Below are 16,634 nucleotides of genomic sequence, written 5' to 3' on the forward strand. Positions count from 1 at the left end.
GCAGAGCATGGTGGCGTATACATGTACTCTCAGCCCTAAAGTTCAGGACCAGGACTACATAACAAGTTTAAGTCCATCATGAACTGTATTATAAGGCTGTCTTTAAAAAGAAACGGGGAAAAAAAGGAAAAAAAAAATCAGTGATTCCTTTTTTTTGTATTACCTTTTCTTCTTTAGACACTAAGTCTGTTTTAACTTAATATGGTGTATATATTTATGACAGAAAAAATCATTTTAATACAATATACTCCCAAAAGGTAAGAATGTTCATTTAACATTGGAATCAAGTTTGGGACTAGCAGGAATGAGACCCAGGAGAGGAAAGATTTCACTGTTTTTTAATTGCTTCTAATTTTTATGAGCAAATGTTTTCTGATTGAGGTTTGCTAAAACCAAACATAAAATAAAAAAGGTATAAATAAACTTTAGAAACAATAGTTGCTCAGGAGACACTTGCTGAGCCAGCCTGGGGATGTGAATTCAGTCCCTGAGCCCATGAAAAAGTGGAAGGAGAGAACTGACAACAGAAGTGTCTCTGACTCCTGCCATGTGTTTGCCCATCACACACCCATCATTCACTCACATACAGTAATAATAAAAAGAATAAACTTAAATTAATATAAGTAGTTGCTCCCAAAGTGTAGGTCTGCTAACTGTCTGTGTCAAACCCGAGTGGAGAACTGCTGTCAGTAGCCAATTTCCAGGACCACTATTACAGAGTCAGCAGCTAGAGTATGAAAAGTAGGTGTCACTGTTTTACAAGATAAACCAGCAAATCTGATGTGCTATCACAGTTAGAAGTAGCTGTAATAAGTCAGGTCTTTGCACCTGCGTGTTTCATGCTAATTCACTCAAAAATCGATATTTTCCTTTGGACTCTAATTATGAATAGTATCTTTTTTCATATGTTCAAGGTAGTATGGAATAGGTAGATTGATCATATATGAGCTGCCTACATAAAAACATATGAAGAAATAGAATAGTGTGTGTGTGTGTGTGTGTGTGTGTGTGTGTGTGTGTGTGTGTGTGTGTGTGTGTGTGTTTAAATGTTTAACAAGGCTTTCTGTCTCCCAGGCTAGTCTTACTCTATGTAGATGAGGGTGACCTTCTGATCCTCCTGCCTCCACCCCTCTGTGCTGAGATTATAAGGATATACCAATGGGTCCAGTGTCTATGGTGCTGGGGACTGAACCAGAGAATCCAGCTCATGGAGGCTGCTTCAACAAGCTTAGTTCAAGTCTGTCATATGAATTTAGCTCTTCTTATCTTCAGGTTATGTTCAGCTCAATCTGAGAACACCATGTTGAAGTCTGAACACGCCCAGACAATGTGTCAGCTGACATCCCAGAATGAGGCCCTCCGTAACAGCTTCCGAGACCAAGTTCGACACTTGCAGGATGAGCACAGAAAGACAGTGGAGACCTTGCAGCACCAGCTCTCCAAGGTGGAAACTCAGCTCTTCCAGCTCAAGAGTGAGCCACCCACAAAAAGTATGTGCATCTGTGTGGAAGGATTACCTCTTTATGTTACGACATGTGTGTATCACATAAAACCATCACTCACAAATTGATGAGAAAGTAAAATGTTGAATGGATCAGTGGTCAAGAGTACTTGCTACCATTCCGGAGGACCTGGGTTTGATCCCCAGCACCCACTGGGTGGTTCACATCCATCTGTAACTCCAGTCACAGGGAATCAATCCAATGCCCTCTTCCAACCTCTGATGGCACTGCCTGCACACAGTCCACAGACATACATGCAAAATACCGAGACCCAAAATAAAAATAATAATAGTAATAATTAAAAACACGTAAAATTTAAAGGAAACAACCTGTGTCGATTCTGTGATTAATAAATTATTGATTTCCTTATTGGACATAAACGTGAGTCATGTAAACCCTTCTTGATTATACTTATACTAAGCATTGCCTTAGACTACTGATGTTCCTAACTGTGTATTTATGTTTTGTTTGGCTTAAACATGCTCCTATCAGTCTAACAGCGTGAGTTCTAATCCTATCATCTATTACTCTACCTCAAACACATGTGTTCTTGGTTGGAAGCTTTGGGCAGAGCTAAGGACTTATGAACTGTGCTTGTCCAGTCTTTTGCCAGTACATCCTCTTCCCTCAGATTTTAGTGAAGTGGAATTGTCGCTTCACCCAATGTCTTCTATTCTGCTTCCAGAAAAAGCCAAGAGAACATGAGTTATGACAGTGATGTTTTAGTCCTATGTTCATGGCACTTCATTTCCCATAGGAAAAAAAAATGTCCTGGAGCATTGGCAGGCACAGGCCACTTAACAAGGTCAAAAACTGACCTTAGGAGAATTTATTTAACTTGCACCAAGAGTTTAAAAGGAAATGATCAGCCAAAGAAAACTGGGCTGAACAAAGAGGGTCGTAATTAGGAATCAGCAGTGTAATAAGCAGTTGGTAAAAATGTCAGAAACTCAGGGAAATGCTCCAAATGGGCAGCCAGAGGTTAAAAGGACTGGGGTGACAGTTATTGAAAGATAGTATTGAAAATAAATGAACTTTGAAACTTAAACTCTGGATTAAGCTATGAGACCTTCCATAGAGTCAATTCCTCATCAAGTCTTTGGAAGTCTTACGAACTTCACAGGTTTGTAAAAGTGTTTGTCATAAGCAAGCAAGAAATCCTTTTTTGAGATAAATCATACTATGTAGCCCTGGCTTGCCTGGGACTCACTATGTCAACCAAATGTTAGGATTAAAGGCACGTGCCCAGGAGTTCTATGGTAACTGACGGTTCCCTACACTGAGTGCTGGGCTCTGTAATCTGGACACTGGAGATGTAAGCAGACAGCACTAAGTACCAGCCAAGATGGCAGAAAGGACAGCAGTGTCGGCCCACTGCAGCGTGTGGAAAGGATGGGTGTTAGCAGAGTAAGCATCAGCCCACTGTTCATCATAGGCAGCAAATAGCAATGTGTATCCTTTCTGTAGGATGATTGGCACAGCTCAGTGTCAAGTGACTAAACGAGTCCAACCACGTAGCATCCTTTCTTCAGATACCATTTGTTTACTTGCTGCTTGTTTAATTTCTTTAACTTTATTAAAGAAATGCTGGGGTCAAGTCCATTTGTTTTTAACAATTTCACTCACCCTTTAAAATATTTACTAGGCCCTGCTTCTTCCCATCAACCTTCAAAAAGCCTCCGAGAAAGACGGACCACAGACCTCCCCCTTCTGGACATGCACACTGTGACCCGAGAGGAGGGGGAAGGGATGGAGACAACTGACAGTGAGTCTGTGTCTTCGGCCGGCACACACATTCAGTCCTTGGAGCAGCTCCTTAGCTCTCCTGACAGCAAGCTTGGTAGGTCACCTCGTGTGAATGATGGTTCTTGGTTCGTTTTGTTTTTACTTTTGCTGGCTTGTTTGATAAATACTACGCTGATTTTTATGTTGTTTCGAGCTATTCCAGTGAAAGATACTACAGAGTGAAACAGATCTCTTTAAATTAAAAACTAAAAACGTAGCCAGGAAGTGGTAGAGAGCACACCTTTAATCCCATCACTTGGGAGACAGAGGCAGGTGCGTTGAATCTACAGAGTGAGTTCCAGGACAGTCAGAGAAACCCTTGGGCTGAATGAATGAATGAATGAATGAATGAATGAATGAATGAATGAATAAATAAATAAATAAATAAATAACACATTAACATAAGTATAGGCCTGAGCCAGAAGTAAAGGATAAAGGATGAAGTCATTAGAAGTCATAAAGAAGTCTTCAATGTTATTAGAAAGCAAATGAACTGTTCCTTTACCCACCAAGAAACTTAAGTTTCCGTTTACTCCTTAAACAGTGAAATATTGGCAAATTTACTGTGATAAATACAGTATAATTTTGGTATCCTTTTTGTTCTTACCTGTAATGAATATTACTGTCAGAATTCAAGAGGATGCTCTGAGACCACATTTATACTGACTATTGTGTTAGCCACCATTCAGATACTGTAACAAAATCCTTGAGAAAGGTGACTTAAGAGAAATTAGTCTTAGTTTACAGTTTCAGCCCAAGGTCACTAGGCCCTACCATTTTGACACTGGCAAGACAGAACGTAATGGTGGAGCACCTTGTGGTAGCCAAGAAGAGGACAGGAATGGGCCAGGGTTCTAGTTTCCTGTCAAAGGCACACCTCCGGTGACCTAGCTTCACTCCACTTTGCCCCATCTCCCAATACTACCTCACACTGGGAACCCAGTGCTCCCTAGTGTACATGAGGTCCTAAATTAGATTCCAGGGCACCATCACCCCCTCCCAAGAAAAATTTCAAAAAGCCTAAACTGTGAGGGACAGACAGAGCCTGTGCTCCAAAACTATTTGTCCTGCAGCAGAAATTCAGTCTTACTTGGTGCTGCCTCCAGCTAGAAACCTTTGAGCTGATGCATGTCATATAGATGAGTAACAAGGACTGTTGTTACAAAGTAAGACATTTTATTTTTACTTAGCATCTGTAATCTCTGATTTTTAAAATTTTTAGAACGTCTTACAGAGGCCTCCTTATGGCATACAGAATTTACCAAAGAAGAATTGGCTGAGAAGCTCAGTTCCACCACGAAGAGTGCAGATCACTTAAATGGCCTGCTTCGGGAGACAGAGGCTACCAACGCCATCCTTATGGAGCAAATTAAGGTGTGGGCAGAAACCGGCTACCTTGAAATGCTCTGTCCCAGTTGCTTCTCTAACTCTTTGTGTACATGTGCCCATTTTACAAGTTCACATTTCAGATACATCCATAACACCTGTGTTATTTATATAGATTTCATATATTTATATATGATGGGAACTATCACTTTGATATTTGTTAAATACTGTTAATTTGTATTTTTCTAGGAAACCATAGCAATTGAGCAGACATGTCCCAGCCATTGTTCCTCACAGACAACTTAAAACATGAGTGTATATCGTTGAATACTGAGGACAATAGAGCACCAATAATTCAAGGCATCCTCTCCCTTCTCCCTTTCTCTCCCCCTATTCTCCCCCTCTCTCTCTGTGTCTGTGTCTGTCTGTCTGTCTCTCTGTCTGTCTATCTTCCTCTCCTCTCCTATTTCTTGAACTGACCTTGAACTTGTAATATAGCCACAGATGGCTTTACATATCTGATTATCCTCCTGTGCACTAGTACTACAAACATGTAGGACTATAGCTAAGAGTGCTCAAATGAGATATTTTCTCCCTCTAAGAATGATCCAACCACTCAGGAGACAGAGGCAAGTGGATCTCTGTGAGTTCAAGGCCAGGCTGGGCTATAGAGCTAGTTCCAGGATAGCCAGGATTTCACAGGAAAACCCTGTCTTGAACAACACCTACCCCCACCAAAAAAAAAAAAAAAAAACAAAAAAACAGTGAATGTTCATAATAACTAGAGAACCTTAAGGGGGAAAAAAGCTGAAACTGAGCCAGACATAGAAGTAATACACATTTAATCCAGCACTTGGGAGTCAAAGCAGGCAGATACCTGATTTTTAAGGCCAGCCTGGTCTACATAACAAGTTCCAGAATTCCAGGTCAGCTGCAGCTACATAATGCAGCCTAGTCCCAAAAAATAAATGAATGAATGACTGTGGAGGAGGTGGCAGAGGCAGGCAGGAGGCAGCAACAGCAGCTTATAAAAATGGTAGGGCAAAACTGAAACTTGTAGCTGCCTAACAGCAAACACATGCTGGTTCTGCCTCTCTATGTTTGTGCCCTACCTCAGTGTAGAGCTGTCAGCTGTCCTTGTCAGGTTGGTTTTTGTGCTGAATTATATTTATGATGACATCTAAATACTTTAATGTTTCTATAGGTCATATAGTTCATGTATTGCACTTATGGTATATCTTAGGCCTCTGTCACGTTTTTAAGTGATCCTGGATCTTAGGAAAGTAGGCCAACTTTTCTATACCAAAAAAATCAGTTTTACATAAAACATTAAAATTATCCTCAAAGATGAGCAGAAAGGGGCTGGAAAGATGGCCCAGCAGTTAAAATACAGACTGATCTTGTAGTTTCAGTTCCCTGCACCCATGTAGCTCTGAATCCAGGGTCTGATGCCTCTGGCCTAAGTGAGTTCCTGCACTCAGGAACATTCCCCCTTCTACTCCCAACACACACAAATTCAAAAATTAATGAGATTTGGGGGTTTTGATTGTTTTTTTGGGGGGGTGTTTTGTTTTTTAACTTTACACTATTTTTCAAATTCTCTGCCTCCATTTCTTTCTGGTAGTGTTTTACAATGTCTAGTGTTCCTTAGTGTTTCTGACCTGAGCTTGTTCTCTTTGCTCTGGACATCCTGATAGCCTGCCTCTGCCTCTGCAAACGGGGCGGGCGGGTGAGGGAAGGGGTCAGTGGAGGCTGCAGGTGTCCCCTCCCCCTTCTCCCAGACTCCCAGTGCTCGAGTGCACACAGCTCCAGAGGAAAGGGGGAAGCACACTCGCACCAGCTTGTGGCTCTGCTTGTTCATTTCATGCTTTCTTCACTGCCCAATCTGCAGCATTTCTGTGATGCCTGTGCTTGGGCGGGAACGTCTCTGTGTTTCACACTAGATGCTTCTGCTCTTCTGCAGTGTTTGGAAACCTGTCAGACTAAAGCACTTCACCTGTTTCTCAGTTTACTCTGTCCTCCAGTTAGTTAATCACTCTCACTGTTGTCTCCGCTCCAGTTTTGTTTTCATGGGGCAGGGATAGCGGAGGAGAAAGATGGGAATGTGTGTGTTCAGTTTGCATCCCCACACTCTCTGATAACTAACCTCTAATACCAGCTTCTCAAAAGTGAAATAAGAAGACTGGAAAGAAACCAAGAGCGGGAGAAGTCTGTGGCTAACCTGGAGTACTTGAAGAATGTCCTGCTGCGGTTCATTTTCCTGAAGCCGGGTAGTGAAAGAGAGAGGCTTCTTCCTGTGATAGACACGATGCTGCAGCTCAGCCCTGAAGAAAAGGGAAAGCTTGCCACAGTTGCTCAAGGTGTGTGATGGGAGACGCTCACCAGCACGTGGTCCTTGGCGCTGACCATTGCTCTTGCGTGAGAATCGCTGTGTGCATGTGACATTTTTCTGTTTACATTTGGCTCACTTGGATTACTTTTGTCATACACATACCTAGGGTTGGAAAGCTGGCTCTTTCACATTTGGGGCAGTTGCAATACATCAATGAGTTTAGTACACAGCAAAATACAGGATGGTCTAGTTTGACCTTCTATTTCTGAAAAGTACATCTATATGCCCTGGTGTTGAGTTGGGTGTGTTTTGTTTTTAGTGTGTGTTCACATGTTTTTCTCCTCCCTCACCTCCCTGACTCTACTCCCACTCCTTGACAGTAGAGGGACAGCGGTCATGTGACCCAATTCTTGTCTCTGGATAGCAGTCCACTTTTCAGATGCTGTCCCATGGTGAACTGTAATGTTCACATCGATGAGGTTAACAGTGTTTCTGTAGGCTCCTTTGAAATGCTGTGGTTGATAGACCTGACTTGAAAATGCAGGTTAAGAATCATGACTTTAGGGTTGGGGATTTAGTTCAGTGGTAGAGCGCTTGCCTAGCGAGCGCAAGGCCCTGGGTTCGGTCCCCAGCTACAAAAAAAAAAAAAAAAAAAGAATCATGACTTTATTTTTTTTTTTTATCTTTATTAACTTGAGTATTTCTTATTTACATTTCGATTGTTATTCCCCTTCCCCGTTTCCAGGCCAACATCCTCCTAGCCCCTCCTGCTCCCCTTCTTTATGGGTGTTCCCCTCCCCATCCTCGCCCCCATTACTGCCCTCCCCCCAACAATCACATTCACTAGGGGTTCAGTCTTAGCAGGACCCAGGGCTTCCCCTTCCACTGGTGCTCTTACTAGGCTATTCATTGCTACCTATGAGGTCAGAGTCCAGGGTCAGTCCATGTATAGTCTTTAGGTAGTGGCTTAGTCCCTGGAAGCTCTGGTTGCTTGGCATTGTTGTTCATATGGGGTCTCGAGCCCCTTCAAGCTCTTCCAGTTCTTTCTCTGATTCCTTCAACGGGGGTCCCATTGAAGTTCAGTGGTTTGCTGCTGGCACATGCCTCTGTATTTGCTGTATTCTGGCTGTGTCTCTCAGGAGAGATCTACATCCGGTTCCTGTCGGTCTGCACTTCTTTGCTTCATCCATCTTGTCTATATGGATGACTGTATATGTATGGGCCACATGTGGGGCAGGCTCTGAATGGGTGTTCCTTCTGTGTCTGTTTTAATCTTTGCCTCCCTATTCCCTGCCAAGGGTATTCTTGTTCCCCTTTTAAAGAAGGTGTGAAGCATTCACATTTTGGTCATCCTTCTTGAGTTTCATTTGTTCTAGGCATCTAGGGTAATTCAAGCATTAGGGCTAATAGCCACTTATCAATGAGTGCATACCATGTGTGTTTTTCTGTGATTGGGTTACCTCACTCAGGATGATATTTTCCAGTTCCATCCATTTGCCTAGGAATTTCATAAAGTCATTGTTTTTGATAGCTGAGTAATATTCCATTGTGTAGATGTACCACATTTTCTGTATCCATTCCTCTGTTGAAGGGCATCTGGGTTCTTTCCAGCTTCTGGTTATTATAAATAAGGCTGCGATGAACATAGTGGAGCATGTGTCTTTGTTATATGTTGGGGCATCTTTTGGGTATATGCCCAAGAGAGGTATAGCTGGGTCCTCAGGTAGTTCAGTGTCCAATTTTCTGAGGAACCTCCAGACTGATTTCCAGAATGATTGTACCAGTCTGCAATCCCACCAACAATGGAGGAGTGTTCCTCTTTCTCCACATCCTCGCCAGCATCTGCTGTCACCTGAGTTTTTGATCTTAGCCATTCTCACTGGTGTGAAGTAAAATCTCATGGTTGTTTTGATTTGCATTTCCCTTATGACTAAAGATGTTGAACATTTCTTTAGGTGTTTCTCAGCCATTCAGCATTCCTCAGCTGTGAATTCTTTGTTTAGTTCTGAACCCCATTTTTTAATAGGGTTATTTGTCTCCCTGCGGTCTAACTTCTTGAGTTCTTTGTATATTTTGGATATAAGCCCTCTATCTGTTGTAGGATTGGTAAAGATCTTTTCCCAATCTGTTGGTTGCCGTATTGTCCTAACAACAGTGTCCTTTGCCTTATAGAAGCTTTGCAGTTTTATGAGATCCCATTTGTCGATTCTTGATCTTGGAGCATAAGCCATTGGTGTTTTGTTCAGGATATTTTCTCCAGTGCCCATGTGTTCGAGATGCTTCCCCACTTTTTCCTCTATTAGTTTGAGTGTATCTGGTTTGATTTGGAGGTCTTTGATCCTCTTGGACTTAAGCTTTGTACAGGGTGATAAGCATGGATCGATCTACATTCTGCTACATGTTGACCTCCAGTTGAACCAGCACCATTTGCTGAAGATGCTATCTTTTTTCCATTGGATGGTTTTGGCTCCTTTGTCAAAAATCAAGTGCCCATAGGTGTGTCGGTTCATTTCTGGGTCTTCAATTCTATTCCACTGGTCTATCTGCCTGTCTCTGTACCAATACCATGCAGTTTTTATCACTATTGCTCTATAATACTGCTTGAGTTCAGGGGTAGCGATTCCCCCAGAAGACCTTTTATTGTTGAGGGTAGTTTTAGCTATCCTGGGTTTTTTGTTATTCCAGATGAATTTGCAAATTGTTCTGTCTAACTCTCTGAAGAATTGGATTGGTATTTTGATGGGGATTGCATTGAATCTGTAGATCACTTTTGGTAAAATGGCCATTTTTACTATATTAATCCTGCCAATCCATGAGCATGGGAGATCTTTCCATCTTCTGAGGTCTTCTTCAATTTCTTCCTTCAGAGGCTTGAAGTTCTTATTGTACAGATCTTTTACTTGCTTGGTTAAAGTCACACCGAGGTATTTTATATTATTTGGGACTATTATGAAGGGTGTCATTTCCCTAATTTCTTTCACGGTTTGTTTCTCTTTTGTGTAGAGGAAGGCTGCTGATTTATTTGAGTTAATTTTATACCCAGCCACTTTGCTGAAGTTGTTTATCAGCTTTAGTAGTTCTCTGGTGGAACTTTTGGGATCACTTAAATATACTATCATATCATCTGCAAATAGTGATATTTTGACTTCTTTTCCAATCCGTATCCCCTTGATCTCCTTTTGTTGTCTGATTGCTCTGGCTAGAACTTCAAGAACTATATTGAATAAGTAGGGAGAGAGTGGGCAGCCTGTCTAGTCCCTGATTTTAGTGGGATTGCTTCAAGTTTTTCTCCATTTAGTTTAATGTTAGCAACTGGTTTGCTATATATGGCTTTTACTATGTTTATGTATGGGCCTTGAATTCCTATTCTTTCCAGGACTTTTATCATGAAGGGGTGTTGAATTTTGTCAAATGCTTTCTCAGCATCTAATGAAATGATCATGTGGTTTTCTTCTTTCAGTTTGTTTATATAATGGATGTGGGCAGGGTTAGGCAGTATTGGTGGTCTCTCCCACTCTGCAGTCTCAAGAGTGCCCACCTATCCAGGCAGTGAGGTCTCTCTCCCAAGGGGTTTGGGAGCAGTGAGCTGTGGGCCGGGATCAGCGAGGTTGGGCTCCAGCTAAAAACCGGAAGTGCCCAGTCCCAGAGGAATTTTGCCTCTGTGTGTCCTGAGACCACCAGGCAGGTCGCTTGGAGCAGAAAAGTTGGTCTTACCTGTGGTCCCTCGGCTCAAGTTTGCTCTTGGGGGCTACTTTTGAGCTCTCCGTGAGAGCGGCAACCATGAGAGCCTGCGCCTCCCATGACTTTATTTTTGAATAGAATGTTTTCATTCTTGACCATACAGAGAAAATACAGTAATGTCCCTTGTAGCTGTCGTTAGTCTGTGGTTGTCAACTCATGGCCAGTTTGTCTAACAGATGTAGAACTAGCGGCTTGCAATCCCTCTTACCAGGCCAGTTACTGCTGTGTCAATCAGAAGTGCCATTAGTTGACATCTCTTCAAGCATCATTCTGTTGCAGTTTTTCAGGTTTAGTTGAGTGAAGGGTTATGAGGGTCTTGTTATTTGGTTTTGTTTGTTTTGATCCCCTCAGAGTTACAATGAGTCATGTGTTTTAACTTGATATGCCATTTACAAATTGAAGAAACAGATCATTTTTTTGCACTGCAGTCCAGCATTCTGAATTTGGTATTTATAGAAGCATCACACTTATTCAAATACTGCATTTATGCAATTTTCTGATTATATCCAGGTGGGCCTGGGCAAAATAAGCACCAAAAACACCTCACAAGTGTCCTTGCTATAGCATTGCAATACTAGGCCCAAAATTTATAGATACCACCTTGTGACTGATGTTCTCGTCTTGACACTCTTTAACATGTTCCTCCATCCTCTAGACATCCTAAATTAATAAATTTAGAATGGTCCTTGAATTTAAGGCACTTGATATTCTTAGTAAGACTTAACCTGCTGGACCTCACCCAAGATTTTACATTCTTAGCAACCCAATGTTTGTGGTCTGGGCCTCAGGAGTTTTTGATCTAGAAGTCTGACGAGTATCAGGCTTAATGTTTGGCAGGATTACTTACTTCATAATGAGCATTGGTAGTTCCTTTCTATCTGTTTTCATGTAACCTGTCTTCCTAGTGAAAAATGTTCTCAATACTTCAGTACTCTTATTTCTGCCTACTGTACTACAGATTGCCGTAGCCACTGTTAACAATTACCAAATGAAGCCCGGCATAGTAGTGTATACCTGTAACCCCACCATTCAAAAGGCTGAGGCAAGAGTTTGAGTGCTTACCCCAGGCTACAGAGTGAATATCAAACCACAAGGGCTATATATTTTCTGTTTTTCAGGCAAAAACAGAAAAGTCAGTGTGAGAATATACCATGTATTTGTGTTTTGTTTGTCTGTTGTTGTGTGTATCTGTGGTGTGTATCCTGTGCATGCTTGCCATGGCTCCCCTGTAGAGGTCCAAGAATAGTTTTGGAACCTGGCTTCTGTCTTTCCACTTGGTGGATTCCTGGTATCCAACTCGGATCCTAAGGCTGGCAGCAGGCACCTTTATCTACTGAGCTGTATTGCTAGCCATGTCATATAAATCTTAATAAATATACTCTCTCAAAGTAAACCTATGTTCTCATTATAACATCTTTGGGGTTTGTTTTTGTGTTTTGTTTTGATTTATTTTGTATGAGACAGAGTTTCTCTGTAGCCCTGGCTGCCCTGGAACTCACTCTTTAGACCAGGCTGACCTCCAACTTAGAGACCTGCCTGCCTCTGCCTCCCAGGTGCTGGGATTAAAGGCCTGTACCACCATGTTTCATTATAAAATTTATTCACACACTTCAGGAATGAAATGTGTTTTATTCCACTCAAATGTGGCTTTTAGTAAAAATATACTCCCCATCATTTATCCAATATGCTTAATATAAAATACTGCAAACACTCAGTATCTCCCGTTTTCAAGTTTAGAGTTTTTAATTTGTAGGAGTCCCTGCAAGCTCCACTGCTGGCAGAGAAAGGAGCTACCAGAGGCAGGAAGGGAACTCAGTTAGTGTGACTTAGCTGGTGTTGCTTCAAACTCTGGAGGCAAACACCAGGCAATTGGAGATGTATTTAAGTACATTACAGTTTTGGAGGAAAAGATTCCTGGTAAAAATTACCTCAATTCCATATGCACAATAAAGCTTTTGGTATGATAATAGCAAAACTCTTTTGCAAAGTACACGAGATCTCTACCGTGAAGGTGGATTCTATAGCTTAAGGGTCTAGGAGATAGAGCAGAGGTCATCAGGCCACAAAGTACATATGGCATCTTCCCTGAAGATGGTTTCTCACCAGCACTTAAATGTAACTCTTAAAGTTTAATTTATTTTAAACAGTTACCTGAGTGTCTTAAAATTATTTGCTGCTTCTCTCACTGACATAGGAAATGATAACCCACAGAATTAAAAACCATGATGGATTACTGACTGACAGTTGGCAGAACAAGTGACCCAAGACACACTTGTATAGAGCATCAAGACATAGATGAAGACCTAGGACAGCAGAGGAAAGAAAGCACTGGACAGATGTTTAGTTGATGTCCTTTCCTTCCATATGGAGGCCTTTCCCTCTGTTTTGAGTCAGAGTTTTAAGACAAGAGGCTGGAGATGTAGTTCTGTAGAGTGTTTGCTTAGCATGCAAAGAGGCCCTGGGTTCCATCCCCATTGGTGCCTAAATATGTGGTACATACTTCTAATGGCAGCTTCATTTGGGGAGGTAGGAAAGGTTTGGGGTTTCAAGGTCACTCTCAGCTGGCCAGACTAAGGTGCAAGAGACCCTGTGTCTGGTACAGGAGGACAACTGTCCTTTGTCTTGCTTTTTATAAAGTGAACTTTCTTGTGGAAAAATGCTTTCAAATGAGTCCGGAAATTTTCTCAGATCCCTAGAGAAAGGTACCTAATACACATCTAGGAAAAGTCATGTAGGCTTGTGACAAGTCTTCAAGATTAGAAAGGGAAATTCGAGAGAAACAACATAGGGAGAAGAGAATGGAAAGGGGAGATTGTGGTTGGACGGTGGTACCTGGGTTAGTCAGAGTGTGTATTTTGGTGTAAACACTCTTCATAAATGGCATCATTTAGCAACAATACAGTTCTAAAGGCTGGAGAGATGGCTCAGGGGTCAAGAGCACTGGCTTTTCTTCCAGCGGACCTGACTTCAATTCCCAGCACCTACAAGGATGCTCATATCTGGTTGTAACTATAGTAACAGGGGTCCCATTGCCCTTTTCTGACCTCTACAGGTATTGTACAAGCATATATGGAAATGAAATAATCAGACTCATAAAATATTGGGGTTGAGGATTTAGCTCAGTGGTAGAGCGCTTGCCTAGCAAGCGCAAGGCCCTGGGTTCGGTCCCCAGCTCCAAAAAAAGAACCAAAAAAAAAAAAAAAATACTGATAAAAGTTCTAAAAGGAGCAGGAGAAAAAGAATAGAACAAAGATAGTAAATAAAGAGATTTTTCTAAGACTGATTAAAGATTCAAAGTGATTTCAATTGAAAAAAAATTCTGCCTCTCTTCACAAAAGTTGGGCTTTATCTAATACCATGCTCCTAAGAAATTCAGAGAAATAATTAATGTGCCTTTTATAGTGCCTGTAATCAATGGAATAGACAATATTTGCTTATACTATACAGCGATTCCATATTTAGTTTTCATATTGATAAGATTTCATAATTTCTACTTTTAATCTTTCAAAGGTGAGGAAGAAAGTGCCTCTCGTTCCTCTGGATGGGCATCCTACCTTCATAGCTGGTCTGGACTGCGATAGGTTGACAGAAAGAAGATTCTTTAGTGATGCAACAGAACTCCTTTGGAAAAGCTGGGTATCATTTGATCATGAAGTGTGCATCTCTGTTCACATCCCCTGATGATTGTACATATGTATAGCCCATGTATATAGAATCTCATCTTGTAGTAAAAGGACAACAGCTTGAAGTAGTGGTACCAATTGTTCATGGTCCTCTAACTCAGCATGTGGCCTCATGGTCTCTGTGATCTCCACCCACAGAGGAAACGGTTCATTCCTGCACTCTGGAACCCCAGGAGACACTCATTTCTAAGTAGTATTGTGAATTTTGATATTGAACTAAATTTTGGTACCAAACCAACTGGGGAATTTAATCTTTTAAAATAATGTTTCAAGATTGAGGAAATGCTTTATTGATAAGGTTGACATGTTTATTAAAAGATTATGAAGTAAATATGCTATGGTTTAATTATGAGGCTAACTTAAATTGCAATTCAGTCAGTTACTTTAAAATAAACCTCCCTCCCATTTGTAATTTTCAAAATTGGCCCTAGTCCTGGTAATGTGACACTGACAGAATAGGTGGGCTCCACCTCAGCTGATGTGTTCTGTGGTGTCTCCAGGCTTGTTTGCTGCCACTCATAAGCCATGAGTCTCTTTTGAGAATTCCCTACATCTCAAAACAGTGACTGTCTTACTCAGCATTAAATCTACATGTGAACCTGGTGCTTCCAGTATTGTTCAAGTATTCTTATTTCCTAAGCAGGACCCCAGAGGGCTCAGACCCTCTATTGGTGAACAAGCCTAGCTGGGGGAGTGTCTCTGTCCTTATGTCTCTGGAAATACTATATTGACTAGATTAAAATTGTGCTCTTAAATCAGATTTGGGGGTTATATTTTAATATGTAATTTGTTAATGAATAGTGCTGTCTGGAGTCTTAAGCTTACGTTTATTCTCCAGTTGTCAGTCTCAGCTTGAAACTGTCCTTTAGTCACTATGAATATTGGTTTCCAACCTGGTTTGACTGAAATTTACTGCTGACATGTTGAGTTTGTTCTCTTAAAGCTGTTTGACTCTCAGTGTTCGCTCTGCCTGTGTTAGAACAGACCTAGCAAGTGAGTGTGCTGATTCAAACACATCTCTCTCAGCTGACTCTAGAAGGTAAGGTTTTCTACCTTTATAAACTGTGAATGTGAGTATGCCCAGCGGAATCCCATGTAATTTCAGTACTATTTAAATAAACTCCATGTTTTCTTTGGGCCTAATATGCCTTTTGAAGTCTGTATAAACTTGTTTTCAAATCTAATCTGTTCATATGAATATAATAAAAATACCTTTTGCATGGTAAAAATTACTTTGATTACAAAAGATATATATATGCTTTTTGTGACCAGCAATAAGAAACTGTAATGACTGATATTTCTATTAAATGCACTTAACTATATTTTTATGACTATTGTTCTTCTATTAAACACTGTCTCTTTATTGTGAAGTGGAGTTGCAAACTCCTTTTCTACTGTACCTCCATGGCTGGGACCTGTTGATACTGAAAATGTGTTACAGACTGAGCTACTCAGAAGGCCACTGTGGAAAAATTCCTCTCAGCTCAGGAATTTGAGGCCAGCCTCTTAAGGCACCCTCCCCCTAGCCTCTGAAGAGGATACAGACAGCCAGGCAAGGTGGCACATGCCTTTAATCCTAGGATGCAGAAGTAGGCGGATCTCCGTAAGTTTGAGGTCAGACGTGCACACACACACAGACACACACCACCTACACCTGGAACAACACATATGTCTTTAGATAATGTAGACATGAATTTGAATAGAGACAGACACCTGGCAAAGGGTACAGGCTCAAGGTGACCTCGGAAGGGTTCTGCTCAGTTCATGCAAATTCTCAAGGACTGGGCTATAGGGAGAGGCAGAACAGAGAGAAACACTGGTCCTCTGAAAAACAAAGGCCAACTGAACTCTGGCAGGGAGTGAGCATGGCCTTTACTGAACCCTGGCAGGGAGTGAGCATAGCCTTTAGGCCTAGGAATTAATGGTGTGTGGTGTTCAACCAGTTTAGTTCAATGCTCATCTGCACTGTGCCCCTAATGACTTGTTTTTGAGACTTTCTACATACCCAGAGATGGGGCTGAAATCCCATGTGAAACAGTGTTATGACCAGTCTGCACTGGTCTACAGCTCGTACTGAAATGCCTTTAAGTTGATAGTGGCAAGTTTCATTGTGGCATTACATACATGTATTCCCTTTGTCCATTGTTCTCCCCCTGGTCCTCCCCTGCTCTCCCCACCCATCAGTGCCTCTCTTACTGATCTCTGTTCTTTCCCCAGATCTTCCTGTCTTCTACTGTCATATCACGTTAATCCTATTACCCGCTC

At 41.5% G+C, this 16,634-nt stretch overlaps 1 protein-coding gene across 6 annotated transcripts in view; it reads left to right on the plus strand.

Moving 5' to 3' along the window:
* The window catches only part of Gcc2 (GRIP and coiled-coil domain containing 2), a 46,224-nt gene extending 30,533 nt beyond the window's left edge, over positions 1-15,691 (plus strand). For all 6 annotated transcript variants that reach the window (XR_015644773.1, XR_015644775.1, XR_015644774.1 and 3 more), the window contains 5 exon segments: positions 1,273-1,490; positions 3,148-3,342; positions 4,510-4,661; positions 6,772-6,973; positions 14,197-15,691. Coding sequence is in view for 2 of the 6 variants with exons in the window: in NM_001434628.1 (NP_001421557.1) it covers positions 1,273-1,490; positions 3,148-3,342; positions 4,510-4,661; positions 6,772-6,973; positions 14,197-14,267 (838 nt within the window). In the remaining 4 variants the exon portion in view is untranslated.
* Positions 15,692-16,634: the final 943 nt, after the last annotated feature.

The sequence above is a fragment of the Rattus norvegicus genome, chromosome 20 (assembly GCF_021556685.1).
Source record: "Rattus norvegicus strain SHRSP/BbbUtx chromosome 20, alternate assembly SHRSP_T2T, whole genome shotgun sequence".
Lineage (NCBI taxonomy): Eukaryota > Metazoa > Chordata > Mammalia > Rodentia > Muridae > Rattus > Rattus norvegicus.